The sequence below is a fragment of the Poecilia reticulata genome, chromosome 23, assembly GCF_904066995.2.
Source record: "Poecilia reticulata chromosome 23, P_reticulata-male-v2, whole genome shotgun sequence".
NCBI classification, from domain to species: Eukaryota; Metazoa; Chordata; class Actinopteri; order Cyprinodontiformes; family Poeciliidae; genus Poecilia; species Poecilia reticulata.
Genome location: NC_088852.1, coordinates 2,951,092 through 2,975,496, shown reverse-complemented (window position 1 = coordinate 2,975,496; position 24,405 = coordinate 2,951,092). Strand labels below are relative to the sequence as shown.

General features: G+C 38.3%; 1 protein-coding gene across 3 annotated transcripts in view; it reads right to left on the bottom strand.

Moving 5' to 3' along the window:
* ptprb (protein tyrosine phosphatase receptor type b) overlaps positions 1-19,416 on the bottom strand; it is a 33,044-nt gene extending 13,628 nt beyond the window's left edge. Inside the window, exons 1-19 of one of the 3 annotated variants that reach the window (XM_008400845.3) lie at positions 18,873-19,416; positions 13,089-13,284; positions 12,909-13,058; positions 9,263-9,400; positions 8,157-8,297; positions 7,832-8,089; positions 7,484-7,750; positions 6,862-6,978; positions 6,638-6,784; positions 6,437-6,554; positions 5,679-5,824; positions 2,835-3,101; positions 2,680-2,738; positions 2,085-2,289; positions 1,915-2,012; positions 1,596-1,761; positions 1,388-1,518; positions 733-880; positions 386-658 (exon numbers count right to left, since the gene is read on the bottom strand). In XM_008400845.3, coding sequence (XP_008399067.2) covers positions 386-658; positions 733-880; positions 1,388-1,518; positions 1,596-1,761; positions 1,915-2,012; positions 2,085-2,289; positions 2,680-2,738; positions 2,835-3,101; positions 5,679-5,824; positions 6,437-6,554; positions 6,638-6,784; positions 6,862-6,978; positions 7,484-7,750; positions 7,832-8,089; positions 8,157-8,297; positions 9,263-9,400; positions 12,909-13,058; positions 13,089-13,284; positions 18,873-18,935 — 3,088 coding nt within the window. In that variant the 5' untranslated portion in view covers positions 18,936-19,416. Of the gene's footprint in view, positions 1-385; positions 659-732; positions 881-1,387; positions 1,519-1,595; positions 1,762-1,914; positions 2,013-2,084; positions 2,290-2,679; positions 2,739-2,834; positions 3,102-5,678; positions 5,825-6,436; positions 6,555-6,637; positions 6,785-6,861; positions 6,979-7,483; positions 7,751-7,831; positions 8,090-8,156; positions 8,298-9,262; positions 9,401-12,908; positions 13,285-18,872 lie in introns of all 3 variants that reach the window. The other 2 variants (XM_081603925.1, XM_008400844.3) reach the window with 2 other exon arrangements.
* Between the last annotated feature and the right edge of the window lie 4,989 nt (positions 19,417-24,405).

The following is a 24,405-nucleotide window of genomic DNA, read 5'->3' as shown; positions in this document are numbered from 1 at the left end:
TTAGATTTTCTTTCAGAACTTCAGGTGTTCTGGGCTGAACATATCTACAGATAAAGTCTTTTATTTTGTCGTAATTCCAAAATGTTTATATTTTTCTACAGTTTTGGATTAATTACTGTTGTGATCTGTTGTTCTTCTAGCAAAGCTCTTTTTAACGATTAATCATTTACTAAATTAGTTGATTAATTCATCGCAATTATTCCAATTAATGGTTTGAGGTCTAATATTTTTGATGAAGATCAGAACATTTGAAAATGTGCTAAAGATTAAAGGGTTTCTTAAACATCCATGAAAGAATCAAGGCAATGAGATTATATCATGGTGGAAAGATAAAAACTAAGATGATTTTATTTGATACTGCCTCTGAAAAAGGAAACTGACTCACGGGTTTGTCCTTCTGCTGCGGCCGCCTCCATCGATGGGACCCCGCCGCTGAGCGTCACCAGCTTCACCTGGTACCTCTTCCCAGAGGTCAGACCCTCCAGCTGCTCGCTCTGTCTATTCGCCGCCACCGACCGGTTCCTCACCACGCCTCCCGCTTCGTCCAGCAGCTGCAGGCGGTAGCCGTCGAACGCGCCGACCGGACGCTCCCAGCTGACGGTCAGGCTGTGGGTGGTGTGTCCGTTATCGGCCTGCAGGGCGGTGACAGCTGCTGGAGCTGCAGGGGGGAAAGCGAGCAGTGAGAAGGAAAATTCAAATTCATCGTTACGAACAACTCGACAGCAGCGTTACCCGCTCTGCCGGAGGCTGTGTTGCTATTGGTCAGCGTCCCGCTCTGTGATTGGATGGAGACCCGGTAAGCCTGGCCTGGAATCAGATCTAAAAAGTCGAGGGAAGAGACGTGTTTGGGGACGGGACGAGTGTCGATGGGAACGCCATCCTGGAAAACACAAAAGGAGCCAAATGTTAGCGTCCATCTTCATCTGAAGACGCTCCGCACTGCAAAAACACAAAACCTTACCAAGTAATTCTGGTCTAATTTATACGTACGATTGAAATTCACCATCAATTAATCACATGAAAAATGAATCACATAATTTACATGTTCATGTTTTATTGTTTTCTCTCTTTCTACCAAAAACTGGAGGATAAAACTCTGCAGTCTGGTGTTTTGGTCTCAACTAGCTTCTCTTGGAAGGACAATGTTGTTTACAGAGAGATTACAATTTATTTTATTTGTTGTTTTATTTTGTATATTAAATTTTCTTCCACTTCATTAGAATTTAAGGTTTATTTATCTTTGAGCATGTTCTTGGATTATTATGCCTCTAATACCACAGAAAAAAAATCCAAAACTTTAAAACTTTAAATGACACAAATTCAATTAATCACTCATATTGATTTATTCCCCAGTCCTACAGGGAGAGTGTGAGTGAATCCGTCTCACCATGGTTGACAGAGACACTTTGTACAGGTCCAGGTCTCCGTGTCCCGGTGTCCAGGAGAAAAGCAGCCCAGCGCCAGAGTCCGTCCGGCCGGGTTGGGGAATCAGCCTCAGGTTCTTTGCAGCGCTGGGAACTGGAAAACAGAATCTGCTTTCATAAGATCTGGACTCAGATTTGTTTTATCAGGAGAGACGAAGTCTTTGGTCCCACCTGTCCGTCCCTCCATCACCTGGGCGACCTGAAGAGGCCCGCTGAAGGTGGACACCATGATCTTATAGAGGCGCCCCGGGGTCAGAGAGGTCAGCAGGTGATGATGCACGTCGCTGCCCTTCATGGCGGGAGGGAAGACCCGGGTGTCGTTAAAGAGCAGCGTCACCTGGAAACGAATAAATAAATGACCACTGGGTTAAACTCCACCTTAAACAGGTGATTCAGGTGAGGTTGTTTGTTCACTTTTCCACAGTAAAATTCAAGCACTTTGTGAATCATTAATTAAATGGTGTTTAAAAGATGATTAGACTGAACTAACCTCGTAATGGTCGACGTCTCCGAGGGCGGGGCTCCAGGTAACGTTCAGCTCCGCTGTTCCTGCGTTCTTGACCGACAGATTCCTCACAGCTGCAGGAACTGAAAAACAAAACCGTCAGTGAGAAACCAGACCAGCGCCGGTCCGGTTCCCCTCCTGAAACTCCGACTCACGAGTTCGTCCGTGGGTGGAGATGCTGCTGACGTAGCTGCCGCTCCATGTTTCCACGGTGACGGTGTAGAGTCGCCCCGGCGTCAGAGACGAGAAGGCGCACTCGTTGTGTCCGGTGGGGATGCTCTGGTTCTGCAGGACGCTGTGGTTGTAGCTGATCAGAACCACGTAGCGGTCCAGATCTCCTGCTGCGTGATGCCAGTACACCTGCGGACAGAGCCGGAGTTAAAACACCTGAGCGACACCAGAGGGTTTACACTCAGACAGCTGCAGGTCTGCTGACCGCTGAGTCATGTTCCTGCTTTACTGCAACAGTAAATCAGTTACAAATTAAGCTTTAATGCAGTATTATAATCAGTTAAAATTATTATAAAATTGTTGCAGATTTATTACAACTTTTCAGTCAGTTTAAAACGTTGCACAGTTTTGTTATAATGTTACCAACCTAAGTTAATAGCACAATTATTTTATTTATTTTTTTTTCGCTAAAAGTTGTTTATTTTGCCTAAATCATTTTTTGGAAATAAAGAGGTGGTGACATTTTTTTTATTTTTTACCACTTTTGGTAAAAGGGTATTTTTGTTTTTATTGTCTCACCTTCAGGGAGTCGTCTCTTCCAGCGTGAACGGCGTTTGGGTTTCCCACCGTCGCCGGTTCTGTAAGACGAACAGAACAAACCCAGATTGGTTTGGTAAATAAAACAAAAGAAAAAAACAACAACAAACATGTAAAAAAGTCCAGGAAAGTCTCACGTGTTCGAGCCTGGACCACTGTGGCGTTCTCCAGTTTGCTGCTCCTGGTTACTATGACGACTGAATACAGGTGTCCGGCCTCCAGCGAGTTGAAGGAGCACTCAGGCGGCGAGGAGCTGGACACGGGCAGCATGTGGACGGTCCGCTTCCTGTCCTCCAGCTGGACCAGGTAGCTGTCCACCACGCCGTCCGCAGGAAGCCACGAGACGTACAGAGCGTCCGACCTGCCGCCATTGGCAACCATCACCTTAGAGACGGCGGCTGGCGCTGAGAAATGACATCAAATAGGAAAAGATAGTGGGAAAACCTGTCAACAAAACTCAATCATGTTCCAGAATCTGAAGGATCAAATTTAATAAACAATTTTAAGTATGTTGGACATCTCAGATGGTGGATTATTTTTCACTATAAACATTTAATAAACATCAAAATGCTCAAAAGCTCAACTTGTCAACTGAAGTTATTCCATGAAGCGTTTATTTTATCAAAATTTTTAAGTAACACTTTAGAAAATTCTATGCAAAATCCTCAGTTTTGTATATAATTTTCATTCGCTTGAGATTGTTTTAGGGTTTTAGAAAAAGAGTTAATGAGGAAAAGGGAAGATGGAAAGTACGACGCCGTATTAGGACCAGAGCAGATAGAAAAATAAAAGGAGTAAATTTCCATCAAAGAATCTTAGAAACTTTCTAGAATAAACAGGGAGGTTGGAAATTTGCTAGAAAAAAATTCTGACATTATGAAATCAAACCAGTTCATGGAAACGAGCCCAATTTACATTTTCGTTTCTTTTTTGCAACATTTCAAAACTTCGATAAAAATTTGCACAAATGCTATTATTTGTTTCCTTTTCTTAAATGGGGTTTTATAAGTTGTTATCATTCTTTGTTTTGCCTTCAGATCTCATGTTCGATACCCTAATTTAAGATTAAATTACTCAAAAATACTTCGAAAAACAAAAGTCTGAAGCCTTAAAAGGGAGAGTAAATTTATTTAATAAATGTCCTCATAAAATCATAAGACTCATTGGTCCTCACAAACCACAAATACAAGTATACACACACAAATTTCCTGCTAAGAAAATTTATTGTATAGACAATTTTTTCCGCCTATTGTGACAACATTGTAGTGTGTGTGTGTGTGTGTGTGTGTGTGTGTGTGTGTGTGTGTGTGTGTGTGTGTGTGTGTGTGTGTGTGTGTGTGTGTGTGTGTGTGTGCGTGTGTGTGTCCTGGGAGTGTCTTTGTCCTTGTTGTACATTCCAAGCTTTCTTTTTTAGGCATGTCGGACATTGTTTTAAGCAGCGCCTGATATTATCACATTCTTTGCGAGAACTGTGACCCGGCACACAAATCACCAAAAAAAACAAAACAACAAAGCTCAGTCATAAACTTAGAATGTCATGAACTTAGAATGCCATTTAAGGAGATAATGAAGATTTGCTGTTTGGTCTCTACTGTGGCTCCTAACTTTGAGCAAAATAAATGCTAAACAACATGTAAAGGTTACAAAAACAGTGTATGAAAGCTGTTCATACCAGACCAGCGCTGGTCCGGTTCCCCTCCTGAAACTCCGACGAGTTCGTCCACGCATAAACAACATAAATGTTGTTTATGCATCTTCATGCACAAACAACATTTCCACAATAGTTTGAGGAATATATATATATATATATATATATATATATATATATATATATATATATATATATATATATATATATATATATATATATATATATATATATATATATAAATCCTGCAGTTTTTTGCAAACTGCAGGATTTTCTGATGCCATTTTCTATAAAACATAAATGTTCCACTTAACTCACCTAAAAACTAAAATAAAATAGTGTAATTTAAATTTAAGTTAAATTAGGGTCCTGTTTTCACACAAAATCCATTCAAATCTGTATTTTTAATTTGAAGAAATGCAAACAAGCTGAGGCATTCACATTCATGTGTGTGTGCACAAATATATATAAACATACATACACATACATACACATATATATAAATATTTACAAATTATGTTTATTAGTTTAAATTTAACTTCATTTCTTTAAGCGTAATAATAAAAGTATACAAATATATTTTTTCTATGCAGCAGATGCATCAGGAAGTCTTAAAATTGAGCTACAATAATGGACTTTATTTAAACATATTTATTTTTAAAAAGTCTACTGGGAAAAAAGTCATTTTTTAATTTTTTTCATTCAAATTTATACAATTTTATTATAATTCTTGTAATTAAAAAAATATTTTTCTCTTCCGGGCCTTATTCTGAATATTTTGTACCTGAAATAAAATGCAGAATATAACAACAACATTGTAAAACAAAATAAAAATCTAATGTTTTTCTTTAAACATAGAGCTAATGTACACGAGTTTTATTAGTAAATATTCAAATTCAATTTGAAATTTAATTTAAATTCAAAGGGAAATATTTCACTCTAAATAATTCCTGACAAAGAATTCTTGAAAAAGAAGCGATTTCTGCTAAACTAAACCTAAAAGCTAAACTAAAATTCTGGTAATTATTATTGTAAAGATTTATTTTCCGAACAGCCGCGCTTTGGTCACAATCGTAATGTTCGAACATTCCTGCTCTGTTGATTGTTGGGTTTCCTGTTTTGGCCGCTGATTGTGTTCGCTGGGAAAAAAGCTGGATGGGGATTTTGTTTCTACACAATAAGATCCCAACTGACTGCCAAGCAGACTTGGTTACATAAACCACTGTGTGTTTGTTTGTCATTAGCGGTTCTGAACAATAAGTTTCCCTGTGCAGAAAACAGCCTCTGGTTTTTTTTCAAGCACACCAAACCATGTAGAACGGCGTAAACTCACCTGTTCGAGCCTCCAGACTGATTGGTTTAGACTGAAACTCCCCGCTGATAGTGGCAGCCTGCAGCCTGTAGAGGGCGCCAGGCGTCAAACCGGTCAGAACCAGAGAGTTAGAACCAGCTGGAACGCTGTGGTTCTGGACCACAACACTGCAGGACCAGAAGAGTGGAGTTTGAAGTGTTTTCGGAAAAAAAAATGGTTTCAATGTATTTTACTGGGATTTCATGGGATTAACAGAAATTAGTGGATTTTTACTGAATAAACATAATTCATGATTTTCAATGTTTTCTACAAATAAAACAGAAATGTTTAGCAAAATGAGCGTCACCTCATTGTAGTACATTTAAACTATAATGTCAAAATTAAATTGGTGTTTGAGGGTCTTTCAAGGGCAGATATAATATGGATTACGGTTAGCGCTTTAGCATTAGCTTACGCTTAATACAGTGTTGGTATAGTGCTATAACATTAGCCTTTGCTTAATAACGTGTTGGCTTAGCGCTTTATTGTTAGTGGCACTAATATTTGTGATTAGTGTTTTATCGTCAGCGCAACTAACATTTTAGCTAGCTGTTCCCATCTGCGTTTATTTTTTTTTAAATTTGAAAACTTCATTTTTCCTCCATTTCACAGTCTTGTGATCATGTGTATCAATTTCTGAGGCGAAATCCCAAAGAAATATGTCAAAGTTTGTGGTTGTAATGTGTCAAACGTTACACCCAAGAAACTTCAGAAAGTAAAGTTTACTCATAATTACGTACTTGTTCTGCAGCAGAGTCAGGTTGTACGAATCCACGTCCCCTGGTGGTTTCTTCCAGGTCACCTGGAGGCTGTCCACTCCCGAGCTGCTCAGGCTGATCGTACTCAGCGCCATCGGAGCTGAAGCACCACCAACATTCATCTTAGCAAAACTACAACTACATTTGTTTAATCACCTCAACAAAACAGGATTGTTGACACACCTGTCCTTCCCTCCACTGATACAGATGTATTCAGATTCCCGCTCCTCGTTGTCACGGTGACGACGTACTGCCGTCCAGGTGTGAGTACGTTGAACGTGCACTCCCTCATGTTCGGCTCCACCTGGCGCGTGTCCACAATGGAGTCACCTGGAAGATGACGGCAATTATAAAAACCATCCGAGCTGAAAAGCCTTCATCTATCTCTAGCAGGGATTTGGCGTTACCATGGCGAATGGTGAGGAAGTAGTCGTCACGTGACCCAGAAGGGGCGTGGTTCCACATGGCGCTGAGCAACGTCTCATCCGAGTGGCGAATGTGGAGATCTACCACCGGAGCGGGAGCTGCAGGCGAGTTTTACCCACATTAGATAAAGGTCAACACGTTGATGAGGTTTGCAAAAACAATATTTTGCAACTAAAATACTGGTTCAAATAAATTATCGGTAAAATTCATAATATTTGGAAACTGCAATAAACTCAAAAACACGGCAGTCATCCAGCGACACACTGTTTTAGAGTTAAAAAATTTTTTTAAGTAACACTGGGTAATTATGTGTTAGTGGAAGACATCTTTAAAAATACAAACACCGACTATGAAGTCTGAAAAAAGGGAAACATAAAAATAAGTGTTTAGCCTGTTGGGGGTGCAAGCAAAGCCTGGTGACCCGCCAGGCTTGAAATACTCTGGGGGAACCCTGAACATGCAAATCTATTTAAAAAAAAAATCAAATATAATGATTTTTTTTTCTTCAGCAACCCTAATTCTCTTCCATCCAATTGCCATGAGTGTTTCTCTTACTACTTTTTAGGGTCTAATCATAATAAATAAGTTAATTTAATGTCTGACCTGTTGACCCGTCACAGCCGCTCTCGGCCGCCAGTCCTCCGCTCTCCACTCTCAGTTTGGCTCGGTACCGCCTGCCAGGCGTCAGTTCTGCCCCTGGGAAGCTAAAGTTCACTGCATCCCGGCCCAGTGCGGTGTCAACCAGCTGCTGCGCGCCGTCTAACAGGAAAACCCTGTAGTTCTCCCAGCGGCCAGCGGGGGGCGCCCACGTTAGCAGAAGGCCGCCATCGGAAGAAGGAGACAGCTGGAGGCGTGACGCCGCCGCCGGAGCTGAAGGTCGAACAGAAACAGGACGAAGATGAAGAAGGAATAAAAAACAAACATAAAGAGTTTGGCTCAGTTTTTTCTCACCTGTCCTGACGGCGAGTTTTGATTGGTTCGTCAGAGAGCCGCTGACTGACATCACTTCCACCTGATAGGCCGAGCCGGGGGTGAGCTGGTAGGCGGCAACCTCGGTGGCGTTTCCAAGCTGAGTCGTTTCCTGGATTATCGTGTTGTTGTCGAAGAAGGTGACGACCACGGCGTCCACGTCGCCTTCAGGACGTTGCCACGACAACCGGAGGCTGGTGCCGTTGTTTTCCGAGGTGACGTTGGAAATGGCGGCGGGCGCTGATGAGGGAAAGCAGCATTAAAACCTTCTCTTTCATTCACGTCGCTCCGTTTCTGATCGGGTTACCTGTCTGAGCCTCGACCGTCCTGCTGCTCTGCAGGCCGCCAGCCTCCGTCACCATGGTAACGACGTACAGGCGCCCTGGCGTCAGGCCATTGAGCGTGTGCCGCGTCGTCGTGCTTCCTAAAGTCTCATTCTTCAGCAGATCTGGAGATACAAACAGTTACATGACCCTGAAGCTGCTCGTTTGTCCTGGTAGAGAAGCACAATTCAGTTTTCTTCTCCGTGGTTTATTATTTATACATTCTAGTTTATTCCCATATTTTTTGAGTATTAGCTCAAAAATTATGGCTTCAAAATAAATCAAAAAATTTTTTATACCATATACGAGTGAAATAAATTTTTTGCTGTTGTTCACTTTCTTTTCTAAAAAACAAATAAATATTTTTAAAAATTAATAATTTATCTCAATCAGACAGAAAGAGTCTGAATATCAGAGAATTTTAGATTCCTAACAAGAATATTGTTACAACAGAAGCAAAAACAAAATTATATTTTATAAGAAACAATCTTAGTTACAAAAAAATTTTATGATAAAAAAAGCTAATTTTGTATTTTTTTTCTTCAAAATAGACTCAATTGTTTGCATGATTGTTTGTATTGTTTAAAGTTCTGCCACTGATAATAATTTGATACTAATATGTTAAAAAATAAAATATTTCTAAAACTTCTCAACATTTCTCGTTGTAAATTTTTGTCTTTTTTTGTGTTGGAGTTCTTATAAAATTCCAACTTTATTCTGTTAATATGACTTTATTCCTCTATTAATTCAACTTTATTTTCGTGTGACTGTATTCTTGAAATATTCTGACTTTATTCTCATAATTTACAAAAGCATCGTAGCCTGGCGCTGATATTCAGTCGTAGAGTTGATCTGAAATCAAAGCGTAAATAAATAGAAATGCAAAATGCTTGTTAAACAAGATGGCCGCCGTGGGCGCTGACATCACTCTGAACTATGGAAACCCTCAGGAATAATGCACTGATGAAAAGAAATGCTTTATCAAAAAATGTATCTTCGAAAACCATAAATTCGATTAATTGATCAAATTGATTTATAGTGCAGACAAATGAAAAGTTAACTTTCTAAACTCTGTGAATTGTAAACGTACCGGACTGATTGGAGCCCTGGGCCTTTTCCCGCAGCTGCAGCCTGAAGCGCTGTGTCCTGCCTGGGCCGGCCTGCCAGGAAAGGCCCAGGCTGCTGCAGGTCCTGGAGGTCACAGCCAGGCCGACCACGGCTGACGGCCCTGATGCAACAAAACACAGAAACCATCAGAAAACACATTAAATCAGCTTTTACAGTGCACACACACCTCAGATCTAAAGCTTCAGCTACAAAAAACCGGAGAAGCAGATTTATCTCATCCTGATAAGATTGGCACAAACACACACCCATCAGTCCTCAGAGACAGAACTGGTGGGAAAACAAACCAGAACTCTGAAATGGGTCGAGACGTTTTTTTGTTTTTTTAGCGAGTCACCCTGTGAGGAGACAGATGCTCTTCCTGCAGAAATATTTCTGGACTTTACATCCAAAACAGATAAAAAAAAAACCTTCAAAGGAAGTCCAGCTGTTTACGACAAAAAGCTTCGACACCAAACAGACAGTTTACAGAACCGGTTTTAAGCTTATTGGCACCAGAAGCTTCACATAAAGACAATCTGCTCACATTTCTAATCCAACTGGGGAAAAATCCCAAAGAAGTTTGAAGAAAACAACTTTTAGATTGAATTTTAGTTTCAACAGATTGAGTTCAAAGTTTATAAATGAAATGGAAAATGGATGGATGGATGGATGGATGGATGGATGGATGGATGGATGGATGGATGGATGGATGGATGGATGGATGGATGGATGGATGGATGGACGGATGGATGGACGGACGGATGCATGGATGGATGGATGGATGGATGGACGGACGGACGGACGGACGGATGGACGGACGGACGGAGGGATGCATGGATGGATGGATGGATGGATGGATGGATGGATGGATGGATGGACGGATGCATGGACGGACGGATGCATGGATGGATGGACGGATGGATGGACGGACGGACGGATGCATGGATGGATGGATGGATGGATGGGTGGATTGATGGATGGATGGATGGATGGATGGATGGATGGATGGATGGATGGATGGATGGATGGATGGATGGATGGATGGACGGATGCATGGACGGACGGATGCATGGATGGATGGATGGATGGGTGGATTGATGGATGGATGGATGGATGGATGGATGGATGCATGGATGGATGGATGGATGGATGGGTGGATTGATGGATGGATGGATGGATGGATGGATGGATGGATGGATGGATGGATGGATGGATGGATGGATGGATGGATGGATGGATGGACGGATGCATGGACGGACGGATGCATGGATGGATGGATGGATGGGTGGATTGATGGATGGATGGATGGACGGATGGATGGATGGACAGCAGCTCCTAAATCCCTCAGACTGTAAATTTTAAACGTTTTTCAGTAAATCAGGCTGAATTTTAATCATCAAGCTGAACCTTCCCTTTAATGGATCTGAACATTTAAAGGGGCGTCCATAATGTTTTCAGAATGTTTTCGAGGTCAAACCATCGAGCGTTTCAAGAGTTTATAAACTAAAACAAAAGTTTCTAAAGGTCAGCGGAGCCTCCAGAGATAAGGCCGCTCCAGCAGGACGGGCCGACTGTTTGCAGGTTACCGTCGGGACTCAACTGGACGCTGCAACGCCCCGTTTCCTCCAAACGCAACACGCACGCAGCCTCACACCCTTTCCCACAGAACAAAGAAACAATGGAGGCAGGAAATGGCTGAACCCGGAGCTCTGCCCACCATGGAAATACACACCGAGGGTCCAACTTCTGTTCTGGACGCCCGCCAGCATGCTAACACACACACACACACACACACACACACACACACACACACACGTTAACACGCAGCGCTGCAGCTCTATCGCTCTGCCTCAGCAGGGCTGCGGTTCCTGTAGCTAATCACAGAGCAGCAGAGAGGAAGCTTCATGACTTCGTTAACTTTGAGACACGCAGGGCTGGGGCTTAGTTCACTTCTAACCGTCAAAATACACCATTCATTTGTAATTATATTCAACGAAAGATGAAAACAATCAACTTTTATTAATGGTTTAAATAGATTAAAATTTGTTCCAATTCAATAATAAACATTCTTTCAGTGTTGTAGTTTGGCCTCCATCCAGCAGAGGGCGCAGCTGGTAATCCCTAAGGAGCCGGTTGATACAGAAACAAAGATGGCGGAGCGATACCAGCACAGGAAAGCGAAACAGTCCAAACAGTATCCGGTCTGAGATGAAAAATTCACTTTTTGTGGTTCTGTTTAGAAATATAAACACTCCTACAAACTCTTTAAGGTTTAGCTAAAGCTGAGCTTCATGAGGGAGGAGCGTCAATTTCTCAACCAAAACCGGCTGATTTACTACAAAGGAAAGGATGTATGACGGTGTATTAGATTATGATAGATTAAAAAAGAAGCTTTTTGGCAGAAAATTTCTGCCAAATAAGCTCAGCAAAGCTCAGCAAAAAAAGTCAAATTTCCAAGTTTTTTCTAGAAAATTTCTTACATTAATCTCAAATTTTTGTAGTTTTTTTTTCAAGCAATTTTTTGACTTTTCAAACTAAGAAATTTATGACATTTTCTAGAGAATTTCAGAGATTAAACTCAAAATTTCAGATTTCTTTCTTCCAAATTTTCATACTCAGAAATTTATTTATTTATTGCAGAAAACATCTGAAAATAATCTAAAAACTTCTATTTAGCACATTTTACTTTTCTTACACTAAAGTTTTTAAGTTTTTCCTAGAGAATTTCTTTGTTTTTTATGCAAATTTTCAACTTTTCAAAATCAAAAATTGTGAATTTTTCTAGACTAATCTCAAAATTTCAATTTTTTCTCACAATTTTTCTCAAGTTTTTTGGCAGAAATTTAGCCGTCCATTTTCTATTAATTGAGACAGTTGTACAGCAGACAGATATCGCTACCCTACAAAAGGATCCACTGAACAGGCTGTTTCCATTATCCTGCATAATAATGGAAAGTTGAGTGGAAGGAAAAAGTGTGGTGGATAATTGCAGCGTAAAGAAAATTACAAATCAAAGGCTATTTTAGGCGATTCAAATTTGCTTCCCCCCCCCTATCTGACTCTTTCACTGAAGTATGAACAATCAAATTCAGATCTTTCCATTTATTAGTTTCCTTCGTTTTACTCGGTGGCTGCATAAATCATATCAGCCGGACACATGTGAAGAGAACACCATGGCCTTTAAACAGCGGATATATGTAATCAGACAGTGAGGCTAAGAGGCTGTCAACATTATGAATGTAGTCCAAGTGAAGGAAATGCCTCTGCAGGCTTAAATATGCAGAAGAAGAGCAAAGAACGGCTATTAATAGACGGAGATGTAATAAAACGTTTTGCATGAAATCAGAATAACAGTAATGTGGAAAATGATATTTTCTTTCATTCTGTGTCTGTGTTGATTTAAATATAATAACATTTGTCCAGAATGTGTGTTTTGGAGTGAATTTTACTTCTTTTAATATGGTTTTTGTTAGACGTTTAAACCAAATACAGCGTTCTGTGTCCCTTTTCTTCTGCCATTAAATCCTATTTAAAGCTAATTTTATCATCCAGTTTTTGCTAGAAAGAGAAAAACAATAAATCATTTAAATTATGATGCGATTAATCAAATCTAAGTTTTTGTAACTCACTGGTGTGCAGCGTGGCGTTGGCCGACTCATCGTCCGTCTGCGATCGGACCTGCAGCAGGTAGGCGGCTCCAGGCTCCAGGTGATCCAACGTGCAGGTGAAAACTCCGCCAGCGGCGCCACGCGGCCGCTCCGTTTCGTTCCGCTCCGTTTCGTTCCGCTCCGTTTCGTTCCGCTCCGTTTTGTTCCGCTCTGGGACTCTGCGACACTCGGAGGCGTCCGCTCCGACGTCCGGCGACGCCACGGAGAAGGAGCAGTTCAGTCCGGCGGTGGTCAGAGTCAGAGAAACGGAGTTCGGACCGGACACCGATCCAGACACAGAGATGCTGCAGGGAGCAGAGGCTGCAGGATGCTCTGTGGGAGCTGCACTGCTCACAACCTGCAGCAGCATACAGAGCACTTTAACGGACTTTCAGGACAAATATGACTTTAACTTCACGCCTACACAGAACATAAATAACATTTACTGGAGTTCAGATGTTTTTCTCACAGTAAAATTCAAGCATTTAACGTTTTCAAACTTTTCCAATAGACAAAAATAATACAAATGAACTGAAAAAAAGAGTTTAAATTCATTATTTGATAATATAATTTATTACTGTTATTAAAAATATCTTGACTAATGTTCTACATCCTACAGCATGGATAAAATAAATGTAAATATTGTATGTTTTAAAATGTCTCTCTTACACACATAGAATAAGATACGTCTTTATTGATCCTCAACAGGAAATTATCAATCTGTTGACAAGCTACTACATCCAAAGTGTGAAAGATTAGCAAATACAAATAAGTGATATATATAAAAACATATGTACACACAAGTGTGATATTATAATCTAAATAAATAATAAACCTAAATATAAAATAATGAAAAAATAAAAATGGGAATGAGTATAGAAATAGAAACTAAAGTCTAAAAACTTTTAGCTTCTTTTATCAAAAATATTTTTTTCTTTCTGGTGTTTATATTATAAAGTGTAAACTTTGGTTTAAGTAAGTTTATACATTTTATTAGTGTTATTTCTAATAAAGGACAGATTAGGGCTGCAATAATTAATCCCAATTAATTTATTATTTGAATAATTGTCAACTAATTTTAATAGTTTAATCACTAACTGGACATTAAATTAGACTCTATAAAAGTCAATTTGCTGGATGAATAACAGGATTAAAGCAGACATGAAGCCAAAACTACAAAAAATGGTGCGTTCACTGATCAGAAGCAAAATCTCACCTTGAGTCTAAAAAATGTAACTTTTAGTTTCATGTGTCAAAAATAATTTATCTTTCTGGTGTTTCAGTCTGATGTTTTCTGTGATTCATTCCTTAAAGGTAAAAGTTTATATATTTGATTAGTTTTTTTAATAATGAACAGATTAATTGTGATTAACTGATTATGGAAATAATCGTCAACTAATTTTAAATGATTAATCGTTAACAGATTTTTTTTATGTGTTTACTGAAGAAGAAAAAACTCAAAGTGCAAAAAAATACACAATATTTTAAAAAGTGTCAGTTTTGGCTTCACCTGGTTCAGATTCTGTTAAAAATATGTTTTGTTTTTTTAAAAACTTGATGCTTTTGTTTCAAACTCCTAAAACAACATGAAAAGGAAAAACTGGATTCAGGAGCGAGAAACGCTGGAGGAAAAAAAGAGAAACTAGTGAAACCTCTACAGATGTGAGGTATGGGAACCTGTTTGGGAAGCAGGAAAAAGCAAACTTTTACAGCCAGCTTTCAAGTCTACAGGGGACAGGTGTCCAACTCCGACAAGCGGCTCCGAGGGCGGAGCGGCGCTTTGATGCCATTGTTCTGGGAAACTTTCAGGAGGAGACTTAAACCGAGACTGGAGAGAATCCGAAGGTCAAATTCCTCCAGACGTTGATGTAATCTAAACATCTGATGATCAGGAAAAACATTATGACAGCAGCATCTCTGCATCCTGGCACCTCGACTATTAAAACCTTTTGTCCTCAAACCAGAGATATTTACAGGGCATTTTGTCCTAGTCCAAGTTACCGAATTTTCCGCACTATAAGGCGCATAGAAAAGACGCTACAGTTACGGTTTCCACCTGTTCCGCAATACGGGATGTGATTTGTTCCGTACTCTACAAATGTGGACGTGTAATAATAAAGAAGTGGTACCGAGTGCTTTATATCGTAGGCTGCCCCAGTCATTGTTTCACTCACGGTGTTGGTGTTGTGATATTGAGCCCAACTGCTTTCTGGGTAACACAGACCAACCGACACGCTGCCGCCGCAGTCTCTGTCTCTCTTCCCCCGAACTCCCCGGCTTTAAATGTATAGGGGCTGGTCCCTTGGTAACCCTAGTCGAAGCACCCGGATGAATATCTAAAGCCACTTTGCTGACATAAAAAATGTCAACAAAACAGTCCGACTCGGGTCGGAGAGGAGAGATTTCTGGGCCGGACGATGGTCACCCTTCTCCGTTTGCACACAGCATGTTGGCGCTAAATGACCTGCAGACGACCTGATTATCAGGTCAGTAGGTAGATGGGTCAGTCAAACTTTATTAACAAACCAGCGTTCTGACAGCTATCCCAGCATGCACCACGCACTTCTTCTTCTACGGGGGAAAATGAAGTCGGCGGCTGCTTACCGTAGCTGCTAGACCTGTTGTGGCTCAATATTGGTCCATATATAAGGCGCACTGGATTATAAGGCGCACTGTCGGCTTTTGAGGAAATTGAAGGTTTTTAGGTGCCTTATAGTGCGGAAAATAGGTTAAGTTTCAAGTCTCCACTGGCTGAAATGACTGTTTTCTAATCCGTTCTTAAACATCTAGGAAACCTCTCACTCTGCGTCGCCTAGATCTGAAATCTCAGGCCGAAATAATGAAATTAACATTTAATAATTATGTTTAAATATATTTATTTTTATTAAAAGTTATATTTTAATCATTCAACATTTAATTAATCATCACAAAATTACCATTATTTTGGAAAGTGATCCAATGTAGTAATTCTTTCATTAGATGAGTATAAATATATATTTATGCTCAAAGAAACTATTATGCCTGAATTTCTGCTGTAATAATTAAGTTGTATTCATATTACACTAAATCTGATTTGGATAGTTTTCTTCACAAATTTAAGGTGTAAATTACAAAATTATTAATGAGACAAATTGGAGGAAGTAAATGAGTCTTAAACTGAAGGGCACAGGAAGTGCTTCTATTTTGACATTTCCAGCAGGAAGTGTAATGTAGCAGCTAGCTTGGCAGTGAGAGCGTCATGTTTATTTTGTTCTGAAATGATCCCAAGTCATTGAATACAGAGTTTATCTGTTCATCTGGTCGTCATTATGAAGCTAACGCTAACAGCAACAGATTGCTATGAGTCGCTAGCATCCCATAATAATCCACCAACATCACTAGCTAATAATCCAGCTCTCTTGTTTCACAGTAAATCAGTTTTTAGCTCAGACATCGGCTTACTTCAGTTTTAATCAGATAAAACTGGGACTCGGGTCTCAGAGCACGAGTCTAAGTCAAGTCTCAAGTTTTTAGATCTGAACTTTTATTTTTAGTTTGACTCAAACTTTCACAAGTTGTCAAACTGTAAAAGCTGTAATCAGTATTTATCAAAACATCTTAATAATTTTAAAAGATGTGCATTTTTTCATCCATTTGTGTTTTATTATTTTAATTCCATTTCAGCCACTAACAATTAAGCAACTCATTTAATTTTATTGCTATTTATATATTTTTTTCTTTCTATTTTTTCTTAAATTTTTAGTTAGTTTGATCAGTGACCTGCTGCAAATCAGATTGTGTTAGTTTGTATTAAAAGTGCTCTGTTAGTAATTATTGATAAATTGATTGATTTGCTGGAGAAAATGCAGAGGTTCCTCCTCAGAGGTTAAAAGATCTTTAAAAAGATTCCAGGTTCAATTCATCACATCTGTCATGGAAACTGGTCTGGATAAGAGAAAATTATAAAACAAGAAACTTTAGAAATATACATAAAAATACTAAATATTTGTTCAAAGAAAGGAGAAAATGGGAAAGTAGAAAAAGGAGGGGAAAAGGAAAAAATACAAATAAAAATCAGAAAAAGGGGGGAAAGAAAAAGTAAAAAGAGAAAGAGAAAAAGGGGGGAAAGAGGAAAAAAATGAAAAAGATAATGAAAAAAGGATTAAAAGTGAAAAAATAAAAAGGGGAAAAATGAAAAACAAAAAAGTGGAAGGAGAATAAAGTGAAAAAAGGAAAGAGGAAAAGATAAAAAGGAAAAATACTGTCCAAAGTGGACAGACATTATGGGAAAAACATGTCTAACATCTGAACATGATGCATAAATTTGGACAAATTAAAGTTTCCTGAATTTAGTTTCTCTTCCTTCAAGCAGTTTGATGCGACAGATAATCAGCTGCAGGTATTTAAAGATGGCCGCTCGCCGCCATCAGGTTTCGAGTCAAGCGACCGCCTGTTGGTTGGCAGATAACGAAGTTCAGGGAGTTCAGAGACGACAGCGGAGCGTCCAGGATAGAGACGGGAAGAGAAGGAAGTGATCCAGAGGAAAATCAAGCTGGATAACAGAATACCGAATGAAAACTGGTGGAGCTTCAGAAGCAGGCAACAATTTCAACTCATCTGGAAAAAAAGAGGATTCATATGTAGCAAAACCCCAAAAACATGAAAAGATAAACTTAATGGATCTTATCAGCAGCTACATTTGATGTGAACATGGCAGCATGTTTCCTGTTTGGAGTTTTAAATAAAGAAATGAGCTACAGGGAGAAGATTATCGGACTATCGATATCACGATAAATCCTAAATCTGATTTCCATCAGAGCAGCAAATACCTGTAAACTCAAAAATATAATTTAATGATTAGTGTGTGCAGGTTAGTGATTAAAAAAACCAATTCTTCATCTAACTACGTCTGTCACAATAGCAAATTTTGGCTGGATGATAAATTGTTTCAGAAGTTATTGCGATAAATGATAACATTGTTGTTTTGAGACCATTTTAAATAATAATAGCATAAAAACACAAGAAACCATTCTCAAAGATCAATAAACTTTAAATTCTAATGACAGTGGAACTGGAAGACTTTTTAAATATGCAGAATAAATAAACAAAACAACAAATGAAATGAATTATAAAGTCTCTAAACTAAATTATCCTTCAAAATAAGGAGCCAGAATGAAAACTTTCATCATCCAGTTTTTGGTAGAAAAACAATAAATCATGCAAATTGAAATCATTGAGCTTGTTTTAATTTATAATGCTACTAATTACTGATTACTGTGTCAGGCCTATATATATAAATGATATGTTGGATTTCAAATAACTTTGTGTTTTTGTGTTTGCATCAATTGATAAACAGCAAAGAAGTTTTAAATGATCTTCACCACGATAAAAACCACAAAATACGGTAAAACACAGACTTCAGTTTCCTCTAAAACTTTCCTAAAATATTCACCACTAATGAGTAAAAGTTAAATTCTGATTCAGACTTCAGGCTTTGTGATTTGAAGTATTTTTAAGAAGTCATTTTATTAGAAAATTTCCATTTACTTGTCGAGTTGATGCTTTGGTGCACAGATAACAGATTTTATTACCGGAATAAAAGGATAAAAGCCAGAAAACGCCTTTTAAACAAAGTTTCTAAACAAGAAAAAGCTATCTGAAATGTTTTCTTCTAACGATATGATCAGACGTAATGAAACATTATTTCTCTCTGAGTTTTTAGCCAAGATAATAAGGAAAATAAGTGACTCATCTTTATCTTCTACCTCATGTTTTGTCTTTTTTTACTTTGAGAAAGTTGAGAAAAACTGACAACAACAAACAGCTTGAATTGAATTTGAGGCAAAAGGAAGAACAGCAGCAATAGAAACTGGTTCTACTTTAGCCTGTCTTGTAAAATTTGACACATTTCCCCCTGAATCAGCATAAATAATTGGGTAAAACGTCGTCCTGGTTGTCTGGACTGACCTGCAGCAGCAGCGAGGCGAATCCCAGGCAGCAGGAGAAACTTCCAGCTTTACATTTCAGCATTTTGATCGTCCTTCAGATCCACAGCCGGAGCATTCACCACCATAATCCTGAGGTCCGAGAAGTTTAAAAGACTGATACTCCCTCCGTCTGGCGTCTTCGATGGAAACAAACACAAAGTGTCCTGCGAAACAAAGTAATTCCTTATTTCGAGTTAATTGGTCAAAGGGAAACTTTTGGTGTCCATCCTGGACTCAGAGCTCCTCAGACTGGACTCTTTCCTCTCAGCAGCGGTACGCCTCGCTCTTCCTGTCTGTCCGAGGTGTCGACGCTCCGACTCTAACGGACTTCCTCACTCTGAGTCGCACCAAAGGCTGGTCTACACACAGACTAATAATAGGTCCTGCTGCCACCGCCGCGGCGCACCTAGCTGCTCACACTACAGAGGTAGAGGATAAAAATAGAGCGAGAGCGACGGATAAAAACGACCATTTCTGGAGAATAAAATTAGAACATTTATTCCTACTTTAAATAGAAACAGCTAAACATATGTTGCTCATGAATGGAGCATCATTACTCAGCATTTTGAAAGTTTCATTATTGAAATAATCGTCAACTAATTTGGTTATTGGTCAATTATGATTGCTCTAATTAATGATGATTATTCCATCCATCCATCCATTTTCCTGCACCCTTGTCCCTCAGTGGGGTCAGGAGCTGCTGGTGCCTCTCCAGCTAACGATCCGGGCGAGAGGTGGGGTCACCCTGGACAGGTCGCCAGTCTGTCGTAGGGCAACACAGACACACAGGACACACAACCATGCACACTCACACCTAGGGACAATTTAGAGAGGCCAATTAACCTGACAGTCATGTTTTTGGACTGTGGGAGGAAACCGGAGTACCTGGAGAAAACCCACCATGCACAGGGAGAACATGCAAACTCCATGCAGAAAGACCGGGGCCGGGAATCGAACCCAGAACCTTCGTGCTGCAAGGCAACAGCTCTACCAACTGCACCACTGTGCAGCCCATGATGATTATTAAAATACTCAATTAATTTAGTAATCACAATTAATTATATGCATTATGATGAATCAATTATTGAAATAATCAACTAATTTATTAGTTTATTAATTGATTAATTGTTATATAGAGTATACAAACTCAAAAATATTTAAATAAAGATACTTTTGTCTGTAAATATGTGGTATCAAAATTCATTAAAGGAATGCTTTAAGGCAGTTAAATGTTTATTTTGTTATTTAAAAAAGGAAGTGAAATATTTGTTTATTTACATCATTAATGCATTTCTAATATTGTACAGAAAAGACATGAGGTTAAATAAAAAATGTGTATGATGTGCCATTTATTTCTGTCTGATTTATCGATTAATCGTCAGAATAATCAATACAGTAATAAACAGACAAAGGTGAAAAATGTCCTGTTGACTGATTACAAATAAGTTTTTTTCCATGTTTTAAGAGTTCACAAATATTTTTATTTAAATGTAAAATGCATCTTTAGTGGGACATTAAAAAAATGTAATGAGAATAAGACATTTTGGCTAAAATATGTAACATTTATTGCATAAATAATCCTACCACCTCTAGTCAGCTCAGGAATTTGCACTCAAAGGTGTTTTTTTTTTTATTCAACCAGTAAAGTAAAAATACTTTTACTCTTGCGACATTTTGGCTCATTTCCTTTGAAGATTATCCTGAGATTGTTTCATTACAGAAACGTCCGACTCATAGCATATTTTAAATATATCAGCGCAGCTCTCATTGTTACAACTCCATGAGTCATGAATGTGTTGGCTGCAAGCTGACACTTAATTTAAGTAACAAATGTTGGAGAAAACTCTTTTGTCAACCATTGTTGCAGGTTAAAGGCCAAACTCTTTTTGTTTCAGCTGGTTTGACTGCATTTAGTCATCCACACCTCTTTCCTTCCTTCCTCTTTCTCTGCTGTTTCTAGGAATAAAAGCTGCGCTGCATCACAAAACGCCAACCAGCAAAGCTAAAGAAGCAATTTACCAACTTACACCGACCTTTTAATGTCTAATGTCCAAAGTTTTTGTCTCGCGGGCCAAAAAAATATATAATTTTTGGAAACTAAAATCACAAAAATTTATTTCACCTATTCAACTGAGCATAAACTATTTTAATTAAACAAATAATCAGATTTTTTTGTCGGAAATGAATCTTTCAATGTTTTTACTTGTTAAATGAAAATCTTTCAGTTTGCTTTTAATTTTGGGCTCAATAAAAAAATAAACTGAGAAAATATTTTGTCTGTTCACTCCAATAAAAACAGGATCTACATCAGTCTGAATTTGAAAACACTTGCTGTGTTTAGCGAAGTTTTAATACATCAATTAAAAACAGATTCGGGTGAATTTGGGAATATGTGGTCCTAGTTGCCATGACAACGGAAGAAAACAAGAAAGCTTGGAAAAGATGATCACTTTGTGTTGCGTCTAAGTAAATTTTAGTAGTTTCGTCATAATTTATTCTCTAACTGTGATCGCACAGAATGAACCCGGGGCCCAGAAATGGCCCTCACTCCTCACTTTGAACATCTTTGCTCTAAAGTAAAGTCAGCAATAAAAAAAAATAAAAAAATAAAGACAGCCGGACTGGAGTCTTGTTGTTGTGAAGACGCCACAGTTTTTCTCTTCAGCGTATTTATTGCACAGATTACAGGTAACGATATATATGAGGGTAGAGTAGATACGGTTACACCACTACTCAGTGGCTAATGTTCTGGACCATTGACAACATTCAAGTTAGCTTGTAGTACATTATAAGTCATGTTTTATACGTATATTAGTTAGACCGCAGTGCAGTAATCAACACCTAGTGATGACTGATGATTCGTTGTGTCCAAACAGTTTAAAGGGACCCTAAGTTATCTGACTGCTAGAAATCTAATTTATTTGTCATGAAGATAACAGTGAACCACAAAGTTATAACCCACTTGTAAGGCAGAATGATGTTCTAAGCAGCTTTTATTCAGGATTAGCTCACACCGTTTTAGCTAGCACTATCATTAGTGATTAAATTGTTTTTGTAAATGCTCAAAAACACTACAGAGAACATTTTAGACGATTTATTATGTCAGAGTGGTGCATTTAGGCACAATCACTGATTTATGCTCGATAAAATCCGTTCTTAGGTTAGCCTATGCTAGGTGAAAAGAATCTAGCTCAAACCGGTTTAAACCAGATCAAACCAACCGTTTCCAACTTCGCAGAGTTTCCTTCGACGGCTTTCGATTTCTATGCTAGTTTCCAGGCTTGGTTTGGCTTTTTTTGCTGTCGTTTTTTGTTTGTTTCTATCTGATTTAACTTAACTAGACAAATTAGAACAGAAAGGACAGATTAGTTATATTTTATTTTCCATTTCACAGCTTCATAATAACATTTCTGTTGACTTTGGGTCACTTTTTAAGTCTTAGTCCAAATAATTTGGTTATACCAAAAACAGGACAGATTTAAAAAATTGTTAAAAAATAAAATAAAACAAATTTAACTGCTCATCATTGACAAACATGAATATCAACAGAAGAGGCTAATTTGTGAAAAGGCAAACAAATTAAGCACATGGTGCCATTTTAGTAAATTGTCTTTCCTTTTTTCATAAAACCGAGAACCTAAATGTTTATTTTTGTCAAACGAGTTGCGATAAATCAACTGTAGTTTGGGAAACGTTTAATTAAAATTTAAAAAATATACTAACTCGTTAACATTTATGTCCCCAGCCACTTTAATTTCTAACAATATTGATTCTCTCTTCCAACTCAAACCATTTAGGGTCCCTTTAACCTCAAGTACACAACATGTTCCACATCCTAGCATACAGACACAATACTACGTCAGAGGCAGTGTGTGTTGTACCAGCTCCTGCAGGGGGCGCTGAGATTAACTCACTCTCACTTCGGTCAGGGCCGTTACTCCAACGTCTGAATTTCCATCCGGTCCCTGAATGAGCCCGAAGTGAAAAGAGAGTGACGGTGTTCCCAGGAGGCAGGCTGGGTTTTGTAGTCCAAAGTTTCATGTCACATGATTGTGTCATAATGAAAGAAGTAAATAAAAATATATCTGTACATAGAAAAAGTCTTTAAAAGTTTTTTTCCTTCTTTTCGGCTTGTCCAATTCGGTCCCAACAATCCCAGTTTTAGCAGCAAGACACTTGTGTTTGTGGCAAATGGATTGAAATTCAACTCCACACACAAGTTTAATAGCACTTATATGTACAGGTACTGTACAGGTGGTCCCGTTCACACTGAGAGCCAATCAGATGCTAGAGTAGCTCATGTTCTTCTTTACTGGCATTACGTTAGAAATCTAAGCTCCATGAAACACTGGAAACAAACATAAAACATCTCAATATTTCAGCTTCATCACAATCTGCTCTAAAATGCACAATTACATTGTTTTTTTTTTTAGTAATTTCTTAATTGAAACACTTTGGATCATATTTACTTGTTTTTATGCGTTTTTTTTCTCTCCTCACTTTGATACATATGGGTTTCCACTTGTCTCCTGCTAACAATATCAAAGAAAATTAGGTTTGCAGATTTAGAAATATGGTTAAAAACATGTAAAAATAAACATATTACTTTGACACATCAAAATAATGTATTACAACAGCACACTGATGAGAATCCTGCACCACTGCTTCAGATTATTTCACATTTTTTGGTTTAAAGCGGGGTTACCATCACCGTTGGAGTGTAAAGATTTTTATTAAACTATATATTTTTAACAGTAGTTATTTGGATAATGCTGCCAACAAGAAGTCTAGAGAGCACATCTTTAACTTCTTAAGGTAACATTTGTAAGAATTAAACACGGAAAAGTTGATCAAAATATATATATTTAATGTTTTTTTATTTAGGTGGATTTTATTTGACTTTTTTCTGGATTTATTACGTAAAATAGCAAATCAAATCTGATGTTTCCGATGAATAAACATGACTGGGATAAAACCAGCTGATAAAAAAACTAAAGTGAAGCGGACATTTTCTAATAATAATAATAGTTTAAATTCTTGTTATGTCTGAAAATTGGATGGAAACAAAAGCAAACTTTTTTTATGAGATCTATCCATTTTGTTTTGTTAAACATCATCTTTATGTTTCATTAATTTTTATTTTTAACCAATCCAGCTCTGGCTCTCCGATTGCATTTATTTCAGAGTAAAAAAGTAAATATTTTACAAACATTATTAGCGATTGTTTGAACTAAATATTGCATCAGAAAGGCGTGTCATCTACAGCAACTATTTGCTTCAACGTTAAAGCATACAACACGGAGCTACTAAAGCTAAAATCAACTAATTGCTTCCTTTGCAGCAGAAGCTTATTGTCCAACTGGGAGCTTTAAACATTTATTTTATGGCTGAAAAAAGCTCCATGTAGGCGCTCAGAACCAGATTAAACTGGATTATTATTATTACTATTATAACTAACTGACAAAAACTAAAGTTCAGCACCCAGGAGAAACTGTCTAATGTGAAAGTGGTTT